The sequence below is a fragment of the Hibiscus syriacus genome, unplaced genomic scaffold (assembly GCF_006381635.1).
Source record: "Hibiscus syriacus cultivar Baekdansim isolate YM2019G1 unplaced genomic scaffold, ASM638163v2 tig00116964_pilon, whole genome shotgun sequence".
In the NCBI taxonomy this organism is placed as follows: domain Eukaryota; kingdom Viridiplantae; phylum Streptophyta; class Magnoliopsida; order Malvales; family Malvaceae; genus Hibiscus; species Hibiscus syriacus.
Window position 1 is genome coordinate 3,121,606 of NW_024063489.1, and position 19,438 is coordinate 3,141,043.

At 36.5% G+C, this 19,438-nt stretch overlaps 1 protein-coding gene and 1 pseudogene across 1 annotated transcript; both read left to right on the plus strand.

The window, feature by feature from the left end:
• Positions 1-11,667: 11,667 nt before the first annotated feature.
• Positions 11,668-15,471, plus strand: LOC120190880 (phosphoribosylaminoimidazole-succinocarboxamide synthase, chloroplastic-like). The gene is made up of 12 exons (XM_039193922.1): positions 11,668-12,045; positions 12,193-12,294; positions 12,377-12,506; positions 13,047-13,139; positions 13,222-13,310; positions 13,552-13,632; positions 14,121-14,210; positions 14,349-14,438; positions 14,605-14,655; positions 14,745-14,791; positions 15,032-15,089; positions 15,166-15,471. The coding sequence occupies exons 1-12, from the start codon at positions 11,728-11,730 to the stop codon at positions 15,223-15,225; spliced, it is 1,209 nt and encodes a 402-aa protein (XP_039049853.1). The 5' UTR covers positions 11,668-11,727; the 3' UTR covers positions 15,226-15,471.
• Positions 15,472-17,238: 1,767 nt separating this feature from the next.
• LOC120190970 lies at positions 17,239-18,495 on the plus strand (annotated as a pseudogene).
• Positions 18,496-19,438: the final 943 nt, after the last annotated feature.

The following is a 19,438-nucleotide window of genomic DNA, read 5'->3' on the forward strand; positions in this document are numbered from 1 at the left end:
GAAACCCCCCCAGAACTTTACATTTAGGGTCGAGCAAATTGCAATACCCTTAGTAAACTGAGTCCATCGCCCTTCTAGATCTCGCAAGACACCTCCACAAGTTGCTACCCATGTGTTTAGCTGTCGGCCTCCATCCGAGTTGAGTTTAAATCAACTAACAGGAAGAGGGCTCCAGGGAATCGACTTATTAATAGCACTGTGACTTCCTTCTTGTATCGTCAGTCGAGACATTAATGCATTGTTTGCTTCCTAATTGAGTCGTGTTCTCTATCGCGGAATGGTCTCTTTAATCCTAAAATTAGGATTAAAAAGTCACATGTTTCGTCTCATCTAATGACACCAAATAACTGAACCAAACATAACATCTCAATCAATTACACTATATAGCAGTTTTATTGATATATGATATGAGAGTTTTATTTTTTGTATATACAATTAATTACTATTAAAGTCCTAAATAATGTTTTAAAGTTTATATTATGAAAAATATTGTTATTTCAATACACATCCATAATCTTTAGTAGTCTTAGAAGAATCGTTAGTCTACAATCTAAAAATAAATTTTAAGTAATTAATTTTAAATTTAATATACATTTGATCATTTTAAATTGTAAAAAAGTAAATATTAAATTAAATTAAAAAATTTCACGTATAAAAACTCTTATTTAAATTACTAATGAATCGCTATAATTGTATTTAAAGAAAACATATTTTTAAATCAAATTAAGAATATATTTAAAATATATTATATTCTAATCTATTCAAAATTTTATTCCTACTCGTACTATTATACTACTTATAGATGTATATATATAACAAGATTATTAATAATAAAATGCCTAAGGTTGCGTTTGGAGAATTATTTTTAACAAAAAAAATAATATCGGAAATGTTATTGTAGACACTCATTTTCACCCGAATTTGAGTTTTTTATTTTTATTTATTATAGGCATATATACGATAATATAGTATAATTTTTAAAAGTGTTTTTGAAAATATAACATATAGTTTTCAAAAAACGGTTTCCGAAAATATATATATAAATATAGTTTTTTAAAACGTTTTTGAAAACTTATATACAATATATAAGTTTTAAAACATTTTGAAAATTATATAACATATATTTTTGAAATCGTTTTGAAAATATAATGTATAGTTTAAAAAAACATTTTTGAAAAATTTATATAATATATAGTTTTAAAAATATTTTGGAAAACTTATATAATATTTTTAAAATCATTTTTGAAAACTATATGGTATATAGTTTTGAAAACGTTTTTAAATATAATATATAGTTTAAAAAATATTTTTTGAGATATATATATTATATAGTCGTCTATATTATTATTAGTATTTTTATTTTTATTATTTCTTTTCATTTTATTCATTTAATTTCATTTATTCTGTTTTGTGGTCTAGGTCCAGATTGGGTCTAAGAGAAGTTCACTGTTCGGGTCCAATATGTTTGGGGCCTGAACTAGCCCAAACCCTATAAATTAGGGTTTACACATCCAAGCAACAGGCGCCGCATGGGAGTTACCCAGTCAAAGAGGAGAATCGGCCGGCCGGGAAAACCGGGACTGCACCATCCCGGGATTCCCGGGCACGTGAAGCAATGATAGGCCCGAAAGGTACGGGAATGACCCCGTCATCATCAGAAATAGCTCGTGGAGGGCGGAACAGATAGCATCAGTGGTGGGTATAAATACCCACCAAGCCACGGTACTCGGGGGAGGGAACAACCAAACAGTAAACCGACCATCACCAAGAGGACATCAACAGTACAATAAACCAAGAGGAGGAAACACGGCCAACAGAAAATACCCACACAACAGAGAGTCATCGAGAACCAAGAACCACAATACACAACCCACGAACCAGATCATCATCAAGCCACTGTGAGTACACCCAGAATAGTCGAAACGACCGAGAACCAAGGACGGAGCAACACAATAAACCAACAGAACCAGCTAGTCAATCAAGCAAACAACGAGCCAATACAACCGAAGCCCATAACCAGAAAACAGTAAACAAAACATCATACCCATCATCGAGAGATCAACACATAATCATCAAAATAAACCAAAATAAAACCAGAGCGAGAAAAAGAGAGATCACCACCGTGCGAAGCAGCGGGAACGCCAAAAGTCACCGGCGGCGTGGGTTTTTTCCGAAAAGGTATTTCCTAGATCTACATGTCTAGGGACGTTTTTTGGCGAAACTAACTTGGTTTTCAAGTCAAGGGTGAGAGAGGGCGTCTTTTGGGTGCGTTTGGGTTAGTTCCGGCCACCGGCGCCGCCGTGCGCTGCCGTAGCTCTGCTTTGGTTCTCTTCCCCGACGAGGGGAAATTGAGAGAGTCTGAACTCTCTCTCCCCTTCTCTTTTCTGGAAGCAAAGAAGAAATGAGGAGAATGCAAAGGAAAAAGCCTTTTCGAGCTTAAATATTCGAACAAAAAATGGTGCCGTTTTGCTACCAAACGAAACGACGCCGTTTGGCCTCTACCACCCGTGTTTTTAGGAATTTGGGGGAAAACCGCACATTTGGTCCTTCATTCCCTGTAATGTTTTTGTTTAGTCACTGAATGAAGTTTTAATTTTCTATTTCAGGCGTGCATCTTTCAATAGTTATATTTTTGTCACTAGTGGTTTATTTTATCATAATTGCATATGTTTCATGTTGGTCATAATATTTTAAGTTATTTCATTTTAGTCCCTGTTAACATTTTTATCCCGTTTTTCATTTTATTTCACTTTATTTTATTTTTGATTTATTTCTTATCATTATTATTATTGCTTTCCTTCTCTTTTTATTATGTTTATTATTATTATTATTATTATTTTTACATATTGTTTTCATTTTTTTTGAAAGCTAACATTTGCTTCTTTTGTCACATTTTTATTCTAATATTTTTTTCCTTTGATTTGCTTATTAATTAATTATCATTATTTTTTTATATTTCTTTTTTGAATATTTTTAGTAGTAACATCGATTAATCAAAGGTAAGTAATTCGAATCGAATATTTTAAATTTTAATTTAAATTTCAATTTTCGCAATTAAAGACAACCGGTGAATTAATTGGTACCGAAAGGGCGTTTCAAGGGTGTTAATCATTCCTTGACCGTAACCGACTCCCGAACCCGATACGTTTCTGGTACAATGCAGATCAAGTAAGATGGTGTCCGACTCACCTAAATTCGTTTTAAAGTGGTCGGTGGCGACTCCAATCCACATTTTTCAAGTCGAAGCCCAATTCCGGGCCCGACCGAAAGACGGATGCGACAGCTTGGCGACTCCGCTGGGGACCAGGTAAGTGAGTCAGGCCGAAATTAATTTTTGGTTGTCTTTTTATGCGAAAATGTTAAATGTTAAATTTTAATTTTAATTTTAATTTATTTATTCGATTCCAATTATTTATCTTTGATTATTTTGTTTCAAATAAATAGTTGTACTGATGTTTTTTAATGATTTCAGATTTTTTTCAAAATTTTCATCTCTAAGCTCTAAACCCGAGCTCCGAACCCGTTTTAAGTGGGGGTGAAAGCGACGCATTCATGTGAATTTATTCACCGCATATGCCTAGCAAGTAGTCTTCGGGATTCATATACCTTATGTCTTCGTGTGAATTTATTCACCGTGCGGGCATAAGGGAATGTGTCCTCTCGAGTTTAACTTAGTCCACACAAGCTTGTAATAGGCTTAGGACTAAGGGTCTGGTAAGCCCAAGGGGGCACCGGCAAGGAGAACTCGAGTACCTTTTTAGAACCTAAACCGGGAGAGTGCAGGGAATTAGAGCTCACCCCAAGACCTCATTCCAAACCCTAGGATGCTTTGTTTCCTGCTTTATTTTCTGTTCAAAGCATGCGAACTAGACAAATATGCGGCTAGGATTTGTTTGAAATTAGCATGCGGGATAGAAATCATGTCTGTGTAGGAATATTAAGCATGTTCGGGTAGATTATCGTGTGGGGTAGGATTCTTTATTTTTTTTTATTTTGATTTACCTCACTAACCCCTTTTATTTTTTGTTCTATTTCATTTTGTTTTCATCATTCGCATTATTTAAAACGAGGTGTTGATCCACCAAAAATGTGTTTGTTAAACATGAATAATCTGCATTAATGGACAAAGGGATTATAATACAAAGAGATAAAAAGCTCAGAAGCCCAGCCATGGTCAAAGAATACTCGGAGGCAAAGGGTGCAGGGGCAAGACGAGGAAAATGTTACTGACCCGGAGAGTCCTTTCAAAATGGCGAAACCCTAGCTAAGCTGGAGATCATTATTGATAAATTCTAGAAACAGGTCGATAAACTTTGGGTGGAGGGCTCCGATGGCACTTTCGTTTGGAACAAGCTCGACATAGAGTGAAAGCTGGCGATGCAGTCCTTCGAGACCTTTTGGGGGCAAGCAGCTCGTTATTTGCACATTTTAGCCAAAGGAGCCGGAACGGTTTGACAGGGTATTCAACCGGTGACAGACGAAGGCAGAAGACTAGTCAACCTATCAGAAACTGTTTGGGGTCTATACCTTCAAAATATTTTTGTCTCTTAAGACGTAACACTTTTGCCCCAATAAGGATTATTTATAATAACAGGTACATTTTTTGGATCAATGCCTCGAACATTTCATGCATCATGCATTCAGACATATTGTGCATTTTGTTATTTTTCTTTACATTCATATTATTTTTCCTTTTTTTACATTCACATGTCTCATCAAAAATGAGAACATTTTGATCCTATGACATATAAGGAGCTTTACCAACAGTTGTTTGACGCACACGTGGTGTCACCATATCCAGAGAAATCCATGAAGCCCCGTACCCCAGGTAGTATGATGACAACGCTCATTGCGAAAATCATAGTGGAGTCCCAGGGCTCACTATCGAGAATTACTCCATAATCAAGAGAATCATACATAAAATACGTAACAAGAATCGGATCGACTTCAATAACTTGGGGGCATCCAAGTGAGGAAGACCATTTCATCATTTGAGACATTTTGTTTGAATTTGTTTTTTCATTTTTTTCTCAAGTTTTTGTAAGGACTTTTAAATAAATTTATGTTACTTTAAAGATGTTAAACAATGAATCACATTTGCAAACTTGCAATTCTTTGAATATCATCTTAATTAAGAAACTCTGAAATGGTTCAAAGTTACATATCTTTGACGAAGTAACATGATTTAAAACAAGGAATTTGACTTTACCCAGAATATACACTCAAACACCGTACCCTGCTCTTGTAATTAACCAATATAACATTTTCCTTTCATAAGGTGCGGACAACATGGGGCATCCTTTTGCATATGACATTATTATACTTTTTTAAGACGTTCAGTGATGATAATGATCTTCACAGATGGAATAGTCGAGTAAGTGAATCTAGTTTAGGTCAGTTGCTTGAAAATTGAACTCTAAAGATGAAATTTTTTACTTTCAACAAACACCTAGACTATAACAGGTTCTTCTTGACAATCTTAAGAAATTAAATCCGTAAAACTGAGCTATTCCACTAAGGCAATTGGTTACAGAGGAAACTCGAAAGCCCTGGCTTTATGAATAGATTGTATTCAAACCATGACATTGCTCGGACACTTGGCAATTCGGTGTTTGCTCCACTGCTTTTGTTAGGCCGAAGACTTTGTGATGAGATGAACCCTTCAGTTAAACCTGATAAAAGTGATTATAATGTTAAGTTGTCCCTCTAAAGTAATTGGTTAAACGCCCCGACTTTATGGATTCAGCTAGCCAGACAATGGAAAATTAAATCAAATTTATCTAAGCAAGAAATTTTCAGTAATGATGGACTAAGGGAGTCAAGGAACACCTGTTATAGTCAATTTCACACGAGCACTCAAGAATTTCATTTTTAGACCGATATTTCTGCACTACCTTTGTTAGAGGAGCTTACAAAACTTGAACAAATGGAAGATTTCGGAGGACCGAAATAGAAGGTCTAGTAATTGATTATGCTAGTTGCGTCATTTTGTCTGCATCCAATTAAAATGCCAAAGCATGTTGCGATATTTCAAAAAATGACATTTTGGGTTACCGAAACCTTAGAAAGGAGACCAACCTAAAGCCAACTCATCCATTTGAACACTTGTCAATGAGCTGTAACTCTGAAAGCATTAAAAGAGCTATTGATTCCTTTGATATACTCTGAACTCATGTTTATAATTTGATTCAATTATAAACAATATTTTACAGAATTTTTATCATTTTCCCTCCTAAAACAAGAAAAAGGAGAAAAACATTTTTAAACATGACAGTCTCAAATATGAAAGGTCTGTAAAGCCAAAACTCGAGAAGCAAATGGGGCACGGTCAATTCCATGAACCAGATTGGCAGGCAAAACACAGGACTCCAATCCAAGAGATAAAACATAACTCATTCATGTTACATGCATCTCAGACATACTTAGGTGCATCACATTCATCATTTTAGCATACATAATTTTTGCAGCTTTTAGAGTCAAGCTTCGACTTCAGGATGATGGCTACTCGACTTGTAAGCGCCTTTAAAGAACGATGGTGGTTGCTTAACTCGGCAGTAATAAGCTACACCTCAACCGACTTGACATCTCAGAACCAATTTCAGATAGGTTCGAGAACTAGTTCAAAACAAGTCTAGTTCGACTCAAACTCAACCATGAGCAGCATATTTCCAGTTAACACTTTCAAGCCAGATTTCAATTCCACGACGGAAGACATCCGGCTCACAAAATTTGGCGAAAGGGGCCATCATTCATTTAAAGGAAATTTACAGCACAACTTAAGTCAAGAAAAGTTGTCTGTCAACAAACAACTTTCCAATTTCATTCAGAGTCTATTTCAACTTCGCAGCGAAGAAAATTGGACTCGAAACGACACAATTAGCTCGAGAGTAGATTTCAACTTCACGACGAAGGATATCTAGCTCAAGGCCAAACTTTACAACGAATGGGTCATCTATGGTTTCAACTTCATGACGAAGGGAATCGTGTCCACCCGCAACATACAATACTTGGAAGGATATTCAAGTCAGGGCTCAACTTCACAACGAAAGGGCCATCCACGATTTCAACTCCATGACGGAGGATATCGTACCCACACACCCGCGATTTCAACTCCACGACAGAGGATATCGTGCCACTCGAGACAACACAAGTTCAACTTCACGACGGAGGGACCGCTGGTTGTCAATAAACAATTTCCCAATTTCAACTTCGCAACGAAGGATATTGGACTCCAGACAACACAAGTTCAACTTCACGACGAAGGGACCGCTGGTTGTCAATAAACAATTTCCCAATTTCAACTTCGCAACGAAGGATATTGGACTCCAGACAACGCAAGTTCAACTTCACGACGAAGGGATCGCTGGTTGTCAATAAACAATTTCCCAATTTCAACTTCGCAACGAAGGATATTGGACTCCAGAAAACGCAAGTTCAACTTCACGACGAAGGGACCGCTGGTTGTCAATAAACAATTTCCCAATTTCAACTTCGCAACGAAGGATATTGGACTCCAGACAACGCAAGTTCAACTTCACGACGAAGGGACCGCTGGTTGTCAATAAACAATTTCCCAATTTCAACTTCGCAACGAAGGATATTGGACTCCAGACAACGCAAGTTCAACTTCACGACGAAGGGACCGCTGGTTGTCAATAAACAATTTCCCAATTTCAACTTCGCAACGAAGGATATTGGACTCCAGACAACGCAAGTTCAACTTCACGACGAAGGGACCGTTGGTTGTCAATAAACAATTTCCCAATTTCAACTTCACAACGAAGGATATCAGACTCCAGACAACGCAAGTTCAACTTCACGACGAAGGGACCGCTGGTTGTCAATAAACAATTTCCCAATTTCAACTTCACAACGAAGGATATCGGACTCCAGACAACGCAAGTTCAACTTCACGACGAAGGGACCGCTGGTTGTCAATAAACAATTTCCCAATTTCAACTTCACAACGAAGGATATTGGACTCCAGACAACGCAAGTTCAACTTCACGACGAAGGGACCGCTGGTTGTCAATAAATAATTTCCACGGTTTCAACTTCACGACGAAGGGAATCGTACCGACCAAAGACCTTCGAGTTCGACTACGCTCAGCTCCAAGGCACATCATTTGCAGCATAGCTTAAGTCGAGAAGGGCTATCTGCCAAAGACCTACGAGTTCGACTCCGCTCAGCTCCAAGGCATATCATTTGCAGCATAGCTTAAGTCGAGAAGGGCTATCTGCCAAAGACCTTCGAGTTCGATTATACTCAGCTTCGAAGACACATCATTTGCAGCATAACTTAAGTCGAGAAGGGTTATCTGTCAACCGAAGACCTTCGAGTTCGATTACACTCAGCTCAGAGGCAAACCAAGTTTAGCTCAAGGCAAGAAGAGCTATATGTCAAAAAATTGTCGAGTTCGATTCCAATCAGCTCGATGGCACCTCAATCACACTAGTGTCCGGCTGCAATCGAGGTTTTCAAGTCGAGAAGAAGACCTGGTTAACCGTGCCTTAGTGACAAGAAATTGTTTTCCGGCATCATAGCTTAAGTCGAGAAAAGCTATATGTCAACGAAGACCTTTCGAGTTCGGTTTCATTCAGCTCGAGGGCCTATCAAACACATGGTGGAGTCAGAGAACTACTTTACAGACAAATTTTTTAACCAAGGTCTTTAAACCGAGAAGAAGACCGAAGTTGACTACAATTGGGCAACAAGAAGCCGCATCCCGATTCAAATTTCGAACTACGGTTTCAATTCCATATTATTTCGAGATGGACTCGACTTCGCGACGGAGGGGTCATCCGCAGCTCAATTCGACAGGGAGTTATTCTTCAACTCTACCGAGCGAAAATTTGTGTCTTTTTATCTTTGTCCTATTTTTCGTTCCACGAAAAAGGACAAAGAGGGGCAGCTGTAGACACTCATTTTCACCCGAATTTGAGTTTTTTTTTATTTTTATTTATTATAGGCATATATACGATAATATAGTATAATTTTTTAAAGTGTTTTTGAAAAATATAACATATAGTTTTCAAAAAACGGTTTCCGAAAATATATATATAATATAGTTTTTTTAAAACGTTTTTGAAAACTTATATACAATATATAAGTTTTAAAACATTTTGAAATCATTTTGAAAATATAATGTATAGTTTAAAAAAACATTTTTGAAAAATTTATATAATATATTTTTAAAAATATATAATTTTTTAAAACTTATATATGGTATATAGTTTTGAAAACGTTTTTAAATATAATATATAGTTTAAAAAATATTTTTTTGAGATATATATATTATATAGTCTATATTATTATTAGTATTTTTATTTTTATTATTTCTTTTCATTTTATTCATTTTATTCATTTAATTTCATTTATTCTGTTTTGTGGTCCAGGTCCAAGATTGGGTCTAAGAGAAGTCCACTGTTCGGGTCCAATATGTTTGGGGCCTGAACTAGCCCAAACCCTACAAATTAGGGTTTACACATCCAAGCAACAGGCGCCGCATGGGGAGTTACCCAGTCAAAGAGGAGAACCGGCCGGCCGGGAAAACCGGGTTTGCACCATCCCGGGATTCCCGGCCACGTGAAGCAATGATAGGCCCGAAAGGTACGGGAACAACCCCGTTATCACCGGAAATAGCCCGTGGAGGGCGGAACATATAGCATTAGTGGTGGGTATAAATACCCACCAAGCCACGGTACTCGGGGGAGGGAACAACCAAACAGTAAATCGACCATCACCAAGAGGACATTAACAGTACAGTAAACCAAGAGGAGGAAACACGGCCAACAGAAAATACCCACACAACAGAGAGTCATCGAGAACCAAGAACCACAATACACAACCCACGAACCAGATCATCATCAAGCCACTGTGAGTACACCCAGAACAGTCGAAATGACCGAGAACCAAGGACGGAGCAACACAATAAACCAACAGAACCAGCTAGTCAATCAAGCAAACAACGAGCCAATACAACCGAAGCCCATAACCAGAAAACAGTAAACAAAACATCATACCCATCATCGAGAGATCAACACATAATCATCAAAATAAACCAAAATAAAACCAGAGCGAGAAAAAGAGAGATCACCACCGTGCGAAGCAGCGGGAACGCCAAAAGTCACCGGCGGCTCGGGTTTTTTCTGAAAAGGTATTTCCTAGATCTACACGTCTAGGGACGTTTTTTGGTGAAACTAACTTGGTTTTCAGGTCAAGGGTGAGAGATGGCGTCTTTTGGGTGCGTTTGGGTTAGTTCCGGCCATCGGCGCCGTCGTGCGCCGTCGTAGCTCCGCTTTGGTTCTCTTCCCCGATGAGGGGAAGTTGAGAGAGTCTGAACTCTCTCTCCCCTTCTCTTTTCTGGAAGCAAAGAAGAAATGAGGAGAATGCAAAGGAAAAAGCCTTTTCGAGCTTAAATATTCGAACAAAAAACGGTGTCGTTTTGCTACCAAATGAAACGACGCCGTTTGGCCTCTACCACCCGTGTTTTCAGGAATTTGGGGGAAAACCGCACATTTGGTCCTTCATTCCCTGTAATGTTTTTGTTTAGTCACTGAATGAAGTTTTAATTTTCTATTTCAGGCGTGCATCTTTCAATAGTTATATTTCTGTCACTAGTGGTTTATTTTATCATAATTGCATATGTTTCATGTTGGTCATAATATTTTAAGTTATTTCATTTTAGTTCCGGTTAACATTTTTATCCCGTTTTTCATTTTATTTTATTTTATTTTATTTTTGATTTATTTCTTATCATTATTATTATTGCTTTCCTTCTCTTTTTATTATGTTTATTATTATTATTATTACTTTTACATATTGTTTTCATTTTTTTTTTGAAATCTAACATTTGCTTCTTTTGTCACATTTTTATTCTAATATTTTTTCCTTTGATTTGCTTATTAATTAATTATCATTATTTTTTTATATTTCTTTTTTGAATATTTTTAGTAGTAACATCGATCAATCAAAGGTAAGTAATTCGAATCGAATATTTTAAATTTTAATTTAAATTTCAATTTTCGCAATTAAAGACAACCGGTGAATTAATTGGTACCGAAAGGGTGGTTCAAGGGTGCTAATCCTTCCTTGACCGTAACCGACTCCCGAACCCAATACGTTTCTGGTACAACGCAGATCAAGTAAGATGGTGTCCGACCCACCTAAATTCGTTTTAAAGTGGTCGGTGACGACTCCAATCCACATTTTTCAAGTCGAAGCCCAATTACGGGCCCGACGGAAAGATGGTTGCGACAGTTATACATCTAAATTAATATGGAGAAAACATTAAGTATCTATTTTAACAAAAAAAAAATTAAGCACTTAAAGTTAACTTTAAGTATAGTCTTGATATTTATTTTTACATTAAATCTTTATAAAATTGTGTCGAGATATAGATAATATATTTGATTTAAATCTTGTAACATATATTTAGAATATAATATGATTTATAATTTAATTTAATTTAATAATAAATAAATAAATTTTAATTAAATATTATAATATAAAATAATTAAAAATATTTAAATTAAATAAAACAATAACCAATTGCCTCATGAAGGGATATTTTCCAAACTAAGGAAGTGTATTTATACGCATAACTGCGAGTAATAATTTTTACCCTATTTAATTATTAGATCAGATAACAGTCGACGCCAAGTCTCAAACTAAATTACCCTAGAAAAATATACACACAAAGCCGAGACAAAGTTGAAAAGCTGAAAATGGCTCAGTGCGTGTGGACAAACTTAAACCCTCTCCCATCCCCTCTAAGCTCTAAAATCCTAACTCAGAATCCCTTATTCTCAACAATCTCTTCCTTTGAAGCAAAACCCAATGCCAGAAAGTACCCCAAAATTCTCCTTTCGGTTAAGTCCAGCCAGGGACAACACGACATTCGAACGGCATCTCTCGATGCTATGCTCAACTCTGGTCGCAAAGAAGAAGTTTTTGGCTCCATAAAAGGCTCACTTCACAATTGTCTTTCGGAGACTAATCTTCAATCAACAGTCCCTGGTCTCAAATCCAAAACCAGAGGAAAGGTAGAAACAATGGGTTGCCTTTTCTTCTACCTTACATATTCAGCATAGTTGAGATTTTAAGTTGTGCGCCTTTTCTTAGCAGTTATCAAAGGGTGGTGTTAAAAAGATGCTATTTTTTTAAAAAAAAATTGGATTGATTTGGTGCAGGTTAGAGACATTTATGATACTGGGGATTATCTAGTTTTGGTTACTACTGATCGTCAGAGTGCTTTTGATAGGATTATTGCCTCTATTCCCTTCAAGGGCCAGGTTTTTGCTTGCTACTTTGTTAATGATAATATTAACAGCAGTAATTTAGAGGTAGTATCATTGTTGGAGTATCAATTTTCAGGTTCTTAATGAGACGAGTTTGTGGTGGTTCAATAGAACTCAAGACATAGTTCCTAATGCGGTTGTCTCAGTACCAGATAAAAATGTTACAATTGCCAAGAAATGTTCTGTCTTTCCCGTTGAATTTGTTGGTGAGTATCTTTGTTATTCTGCCCATTCATTTTGTTACATGGAGGTCGGAGGGTGTTTATTTGGTATAGAATTGTTTCACTGTTACAAACTTGAACTCTGAATTTCCTTGGTTATATTTCATGAGAGGAGCTATTCCAAAGTTCTGACTTTGGGTTATGAATTAAGTTCCACTCTATCAATTAAATCACTCAACAAGCTTTCCTTTGTTCATTCACAGCATGTAAGGTAGTGAAAGTGTTAACTTATAGTTTTAATATATTTTGAGGGTTGATTTTCATAAGTATGGAAGATAAAAACTTGTCGGTTTCAAATAGCTGTTGTCAAATTCTGTCCTTTGTCCAATAATGAAATCGAGATTTGGAATTGGTTTTGTATATAAGTTCATTGCTTTTCAAAGAGTTGTAGCAAATGGGAGATTGAAGTGCCACTGATTCAAAGAAAATTAAGTTTTTCATTTTTATTGCCTACCTTATCATTTGGAGTTATTGCATTCATCTGGTGCAATATCTTCTTCTTACCTTGATTTTGATGATATGCAGTTAGGGGGTTTGTGACCGGAAGTACTGAAACATCACTCTGGACAGTTTACAGAAGTGGAGTTCGGAATTACTGTGGAAATGTACTTCCAGATGGTGTGGCTTATATTTTGTTAAATCACTTTCTGTTCATTTGGAAATTGTGCTATATGATGGTGAAATGATATATTTAATACAGGGTTGGTAAAAAATCAAAAGTTATCTGCAAACATACTCACACCAACAACTAAGGCTGAAGATCATGATGTTCCTGTAACTCCTGAAGAGGTTGATCCTTTTCTTTCTCCTCTAAATTTTGACTATGAACCATATAGGGGAAGTATAGGAATAAGGCTCTTCCTTCTTCTTTCATCTTACTTCACTGTTTTCCTCTTCCCCACACTTCTGCACCTTAAACTAGGAAAGGCTCCAAAGAAAATGAGTTCCTGTTGGCTAATCTTAGTATTTGTTGATTGATGATTGTTCATATTCTGGATGAGTTATTTTAAATGATGCATTTTCCTTGCAGATTATTGAAAGAGGATTGATGACCCAAGCTGAATTTGATGAAGCAAGAGAAAAAGCTTTAAGTTTGTTTGAATATCGACAGGTGATTTAGGTTATGTTCATAAGCTTCATGTGCTTTCATGGTGTAATTCTTTTACGATACATGTAAGATAACATCAATCAACACACTGGAAATTCTTAAGATGAAATTAAGCGAATTATAGTTCATTATGTTAAAACTTAAAATACACAAGAAAGTTCATTAAAAAAAACAGAATAGAATCAGAAGAAAAACAAATATTCTATTGTACATTGGCGTTTGCTAGTTGCTTAGTGTTCTGTTAAACTTACCTACTTTTGTTAAAACCATATTATTACGACTCATGTCAAGCAGCATAGCATATTTACATCTATCTTTGGTGTTTCTTGTTTGTGCTTTCGACAACGAAACACTTTTGCTATATAAGTTATTAAAATTTTATGTATTATTTCATTATGTATTTCCACTTGTACTTCATAGAGCTTCATATTGACTACTGTACTGTTTAATGCAACTGACATATAATTTGTATGATTTTGTTGAAAATACAGCATGTGGCTTTGGTGCATGGCCTGATTTTGGTTGATACAAAATATGAATTTGGAAAGAGTAGTGATGGTTCAATTCTATTGATTGACGAGGTTAGATACCATTTTTCTGAAAGATTTTGTGCTTCTGCCTCTCTTTCATATACACTTCACACGCACATATGTAGGCATCTCAAATTCACACAAACTGACAGGGAATGGTGAATTTTGCATCTTGTTCTGTAATTTTAGGTGCATACACCTGACTCAAGTCGCTACTGGATTGGCAATTCTTACGTGGATCATTTTCATAATGGTCTTGAACCTCAAAATGTTGACAAGGTGCGTGAATATTATACAAGTCTGAGTTGATGTTTAAGGACCAATGGTTGGTATTATTGCCTACGCAATTGTGAGGTTTGTTTATTGTCAATTTTATGTTCCTTTCTAGCCAAGTAGTGGGAAAATTTTCTGAATTTTAATATGTGATTGTTTGTGGAATCTATAGGAGTTCTTGAGATTATGGTTTAGAGAGAACTGTAATCCCTATGAAGACAAGGTAAGTCATCAAAAAGTTCAATTATATTCTCTTCGATGTCTTTTACCTGATGTTATATTGTAAATCTCATTTAATTATGCAATCCTTAGGTGCTTCCTGATGCCCCTGAAGAACTTGTCTGCGAGCTTGCTTGGCGGTATGCTTTCCCTGTTATCATTCCTTTTAATTTGGCACAAAATACATGCCATTAAGAATTTAAAGAGAGAAGCAATAAAGAAGGCAATATCTTAAATCTTCTGATGTTATTTTTTATTTCTTCGTTTCTCTTGTCTCCCTATCAATTGGAAATTGGAATCCACTGTCACTGTTTTTGACCCTGTTTTATGATTGCAATGCTTTAATTAACCATTTGCACTGGTGTTAACATTACTACCAGATACATTTTCTTATACGAGTCGATAACAAAATCAAGATTCGATATGCCATTAACGGAGGTAAAACTTAGTTCTATGAATTATTTTCTATTGTTATTATGCAAAGCGGCAGGTGATTTTATTTTATTTCTTGCAGGAGCCAATACATGATCGGATCTCGCGAAATGTTTCTTCAGCATTATCATCTTTGCAGTAACTGAAGAAGATTGGACAAGATCTCATGATCCACCTTTGATAGTGGCTATAGTGAAACTTTGAATGAATTATTAATAGTTTAAATGTTTTTCAGCTGTGATTTTCTGGTGGCAGATGAATTTGGGGGTGGAAAACAAGATGGACTGCTCCGATGTAATGGCATTGCACACTTATATTGATTCTAAATCCATAATAATTAGCACCACCATTTCAATGAATTCAAAGGAGAATGACATTTTTGTCATTGGTCATTACCAATGAATAAATTACCATGAATCATGACAATTCAAAGCTCTGCTTGATATCCCTGGTCTTTACCAGGTATATACATTTAAGAGTTAAATGTTAATGTGCACTAGAAGGCCTGCAAGTCGCTCATACATTTCATATAGTTATATATATAGATGATACATGCCAATTCACCATATTTTACAAGTCTGCTGTTGTGGATCTTGTGGGGAGAAATCCGTGTTAGTATATGCTTGTTGTGGAACAGCAGTATCAGTTTATGAGTTAATATAGGTTTTACTCTTGAATTGAACACGAGTCCATATGCCTTGGTGATATCTGATTTCACAACAGAAAAATGAATAGTTTCTGCATGGACACTTGCTTTCAAATAAGTGCGACTGTCTAGTTGTTCATGAGTAATACATATCTTCTTTTATCATTTTGTTTGTTATTATTCCAAAATACTACAATTCACGATCCTTATGGACAGTCTTGAGTCGTGGTAATATGTGTCTTCGACATGTTCGCGTGGATACTATCTTTTTAGAGGATTTTTTCTTTGAAAGAAACAAATGGAAAATGTGAAAATTTTCAACTGATATTTATAGGCTGCTGATTTTTTCATGATTTATGAGAAAATTCCAGGGGTTACATGAGTTATCAGAAGTGCAATACCACCAGCAGTCCACTCCGGTTTTGAGTATACGAAATTCGGAGCGATCATGTTAATCTCGGGGGACGGTCGACCGCCTACTGTAGCGATTACACACATTGTGGCGAATTCGTTTATAAGGCAGTGGTTCTATCACGACACGGTTTACGAATCTGTTTCTTTTACATTATTGTTTATTTTTTCTATCAGTGTTAACGGTGTGGTTTTGTCGTTTCTATTTTACCAACATTGTCTTCTTACTGTTGGTTTAATAACGGAGTCGTCTTGCAATGTTGGTTTCAGATACTGACCAACGGGAAGTATAAAAGTCTGGTGCACCGAGCGCTGGTCAACAACAAGACCGCAAGGTTATCCATTGGGACAGCACATGGACCACCACTTGACACCGTCGTATGCCCCGCGAGGGAGCTGGTGACGGATGGCGTCGGCCCCGCATAGCTTGGTATCAAATATGGGAACTACTTGGAGCTACAACAAAGTAAAACTCTCAGCGGAATATCCTGCTTAGACCACCTCCGTCTTTCAATATGAACATGATATTCTAGCCACTATATTTATCCCCCACTTTATTTCGCGTGCCCCATTTTAATTCGTTCAAAAAATAAACAAAAGGTTATTTGGCACTATGTTACTCGAGTCGAATCATGATAATGTTTTCTCAATAATTGTGAAAAATAATTACATGTTCAACCTATTGTAATAATTGATCTAATTAGATACATTTTGTGAAAAAAAAGGTGATTTTATTCATATTTAAACTTTCATTATACGGGACTTTGATTATACGTAACGTTTGGCTCAAATTTAATAGTAAAGGATATTACTTGGACGACCTACATGATTTAATGGAATATTCCTTGTATCTTGTTACATCTCATCTCAAAATGTTGATTCCAAAAAGCAAGGTGACTGGTAGATCCAATTATGGAGGGACTTCCCTTTCCGGGAAATCTGATAAGTAATTACCGACCAGATGCCAAATATAGTTTCTTTTTGTAGCGAAAAACACGACGGTTGACGAGATAAAAGTTAAGTTTTTTTTTATGTAATTGAAAGTATTCATGGTTGCAATAAATTAACGTCCTTGTATAAACTAACTATTGTTTTCTCTTATCACACTAGAATTGTAGTATTTTGGCACCCATCTTTTGTTCTTTTTTCTTTGTTTCAATGGGGTACCGGGAAAACATAAGGATCGTGTTCGGTAACCTTAAAGATAAGGGATCATTGATCAAGACTGTTTTATCAATAAATCCTCACAAATCTTTGGTTCGTACCGTGATTCTACGCGCCACCACCCACGGCTCATCCTCCCTACCGTAGGAGCATCAAATAGCTGCTATTATCTCCCTCTGCCTTGAATCACAAGCCGGTGCATGCTCTTGCATCCAAGCTCTCATGGATCGACTAAATGGAACGAGTGACGCCTTTGTTGCCCTGAAATGCCTCTACATTATTCATAACATTATAAGGAAAGGGTCCTTCGTATCAAATGATCAGCTCTCGATGTATCAATGCTTTGGGGGTCGAAACTTTCTCGACTTACTGATGTTTCAAGATTATTCAGATCAAGAAACGAGGCAAATGTCCGAATGGGTTCGGTGGTACGCAGCAATCTTGGAACAAAACTTGGCGGCAGGGCCGTGGCTAGGTATAAAGGGGCCCTGTGCAAATTTTTATAAAGGGACTCTTATTTTCTAGATATATTTGATTTCGGGATTCTTAGTTTTATGCTTCTTAATAGCAATAACTGATAGATATACTCGATTTTGGAGCCTCTATTTTTATGCTTATTAATGGCAACAATTGATAGATATATTCGATTTCAGGGCTCCTATTTTTATACTTATTAATAACAACTAATAGATATATTTGATTCGGAACTCCTATTTTTTGGGAGCCCTACGCGATCGCACACCTTGCGCCCCCTCAGCCACGCCCCTGCTTGACGGTTCCCAAGGTCCTAGCTAGGTTATCACCTTTATAGTAATAAAAAGACAAGATCTTGAGTTCGTTGAACTCAGATTTACTCAAAGAGATCGATGTTCTTGTTGAGTTTGCGTGTCAGGTAGGAAACCCTTCTGATTCGCTTCATCTTCAACGAAACTCTTTGGTGTACGAGGTTGTAAGATTGGTCGACGAAGAATACAGATTAGTCCAACATGAAATCGGTTCTCGAGTCGAGGAACGAATGACGAGTTTGAGTCTCGGCTAATGCACTCAATTTCTAAATTCATTAAACCGATTCGGGGATTGTAAGGAGAGAATATCTTCGCTATTTTTTAACAGGAACATGAACGCTGGTTTGTGGGATTTGGTGAAAGAAACCAAGGCAGAGCTTGTAGCATTGATAAAAGATAAAGAAAATGTTGGAAGAAAAAGTAAAAAATGGGGGCTGGATTTTTTCAGAAATTGGAGGCACCAGCTTGAGTTTTCAATAATGGGGAGCATCGATTCGGTGCCCCAATTTTTAATTAAAATGTTTTTGGGTTAATTATATTTTTAGCCACTGCACACTTTAGGATATTTACAAGATTAGTCCCTAAGCTTCAACTATAAATACCCTATCCCATTTAGCTTCAAAATCATCCCAAAAATCATTTCTTCCTCCCAATACTAGAGAGTTTACTTGTGAGAATTGAGTGTTTTGTAAACGCCTGTAAATTTTCTGTCTTAGTAAAAGATCTGCAGTAGTCCGGAGACGTAGGCACAATTGGCTGAACTCCGTTATCAATTTTTCGGGTATTATTTTTTCGCTTTTATTTCGCATTCTCACTAATCTGGTTATAGGAAAATTACTCGTTCTCTTTTATTTCCCAACACTAGTAATCAGAGCTTTTGGTTGTGAATTTTGTCAATTTTTACGAGGTTACTATTCATTACCATTCATGTGAATAGTGAAATTTTGTTGGCGATACGAATTTGTCGACGGAGGTGTTCTAATACACGACGGTTCGCAAGAATTGTCAGAAACAATCCAAACGAAGCCAGATTCGAGTGGGAACGATGGCTGCAGACGAAGGGAAGGTGAAAATTGATAAGTTCGATGGTGCGGACTTTGGCTTTTGGAAGATGCAGATTGAAGATTTTCTGTACCAGAAAAATCCATATTAACCTCTCTCAGGAAAGCAACCAGAGGGCATGAAGAATGAAGACTGACCTCTTCTCGACAGACAAGCCCTCGGAGTTATCCGACTGACGTTATCCCGTAATGTTTCTTTCAACATAGTAAAGGAAAAGACCACGGCAAGTCTTATGACGACTCTCTCTAGTATGTATGAGAAGCCATCGGCCTCAAACAAAGTTCATT

Excerpts from the sequence above, each read along its gene's own strand:
- LOC120190880 (XM_039193922.1), top strand. The coding sequence starts at position 11,728 with ATGGCTCAGTGCGTGTGGACAAACTTAAACCCTCTCCCATCCCCTCTA. Across the intron at positions 13,633-14,120 it reads GTTTGTTTGAATATCGACAG|CATGTGGCTTTGGTGCATGG; the intron begins GTGATTTAGGTT and ends TTGAAAATACAG. Across the intron at positions 14,211-14,348 it reads CAATTCTATTGATTGACGAG|GTGCATACACCTGACTCAAG; the intron begins GTTAGATACCAT and ends CTGTAATTTTAG.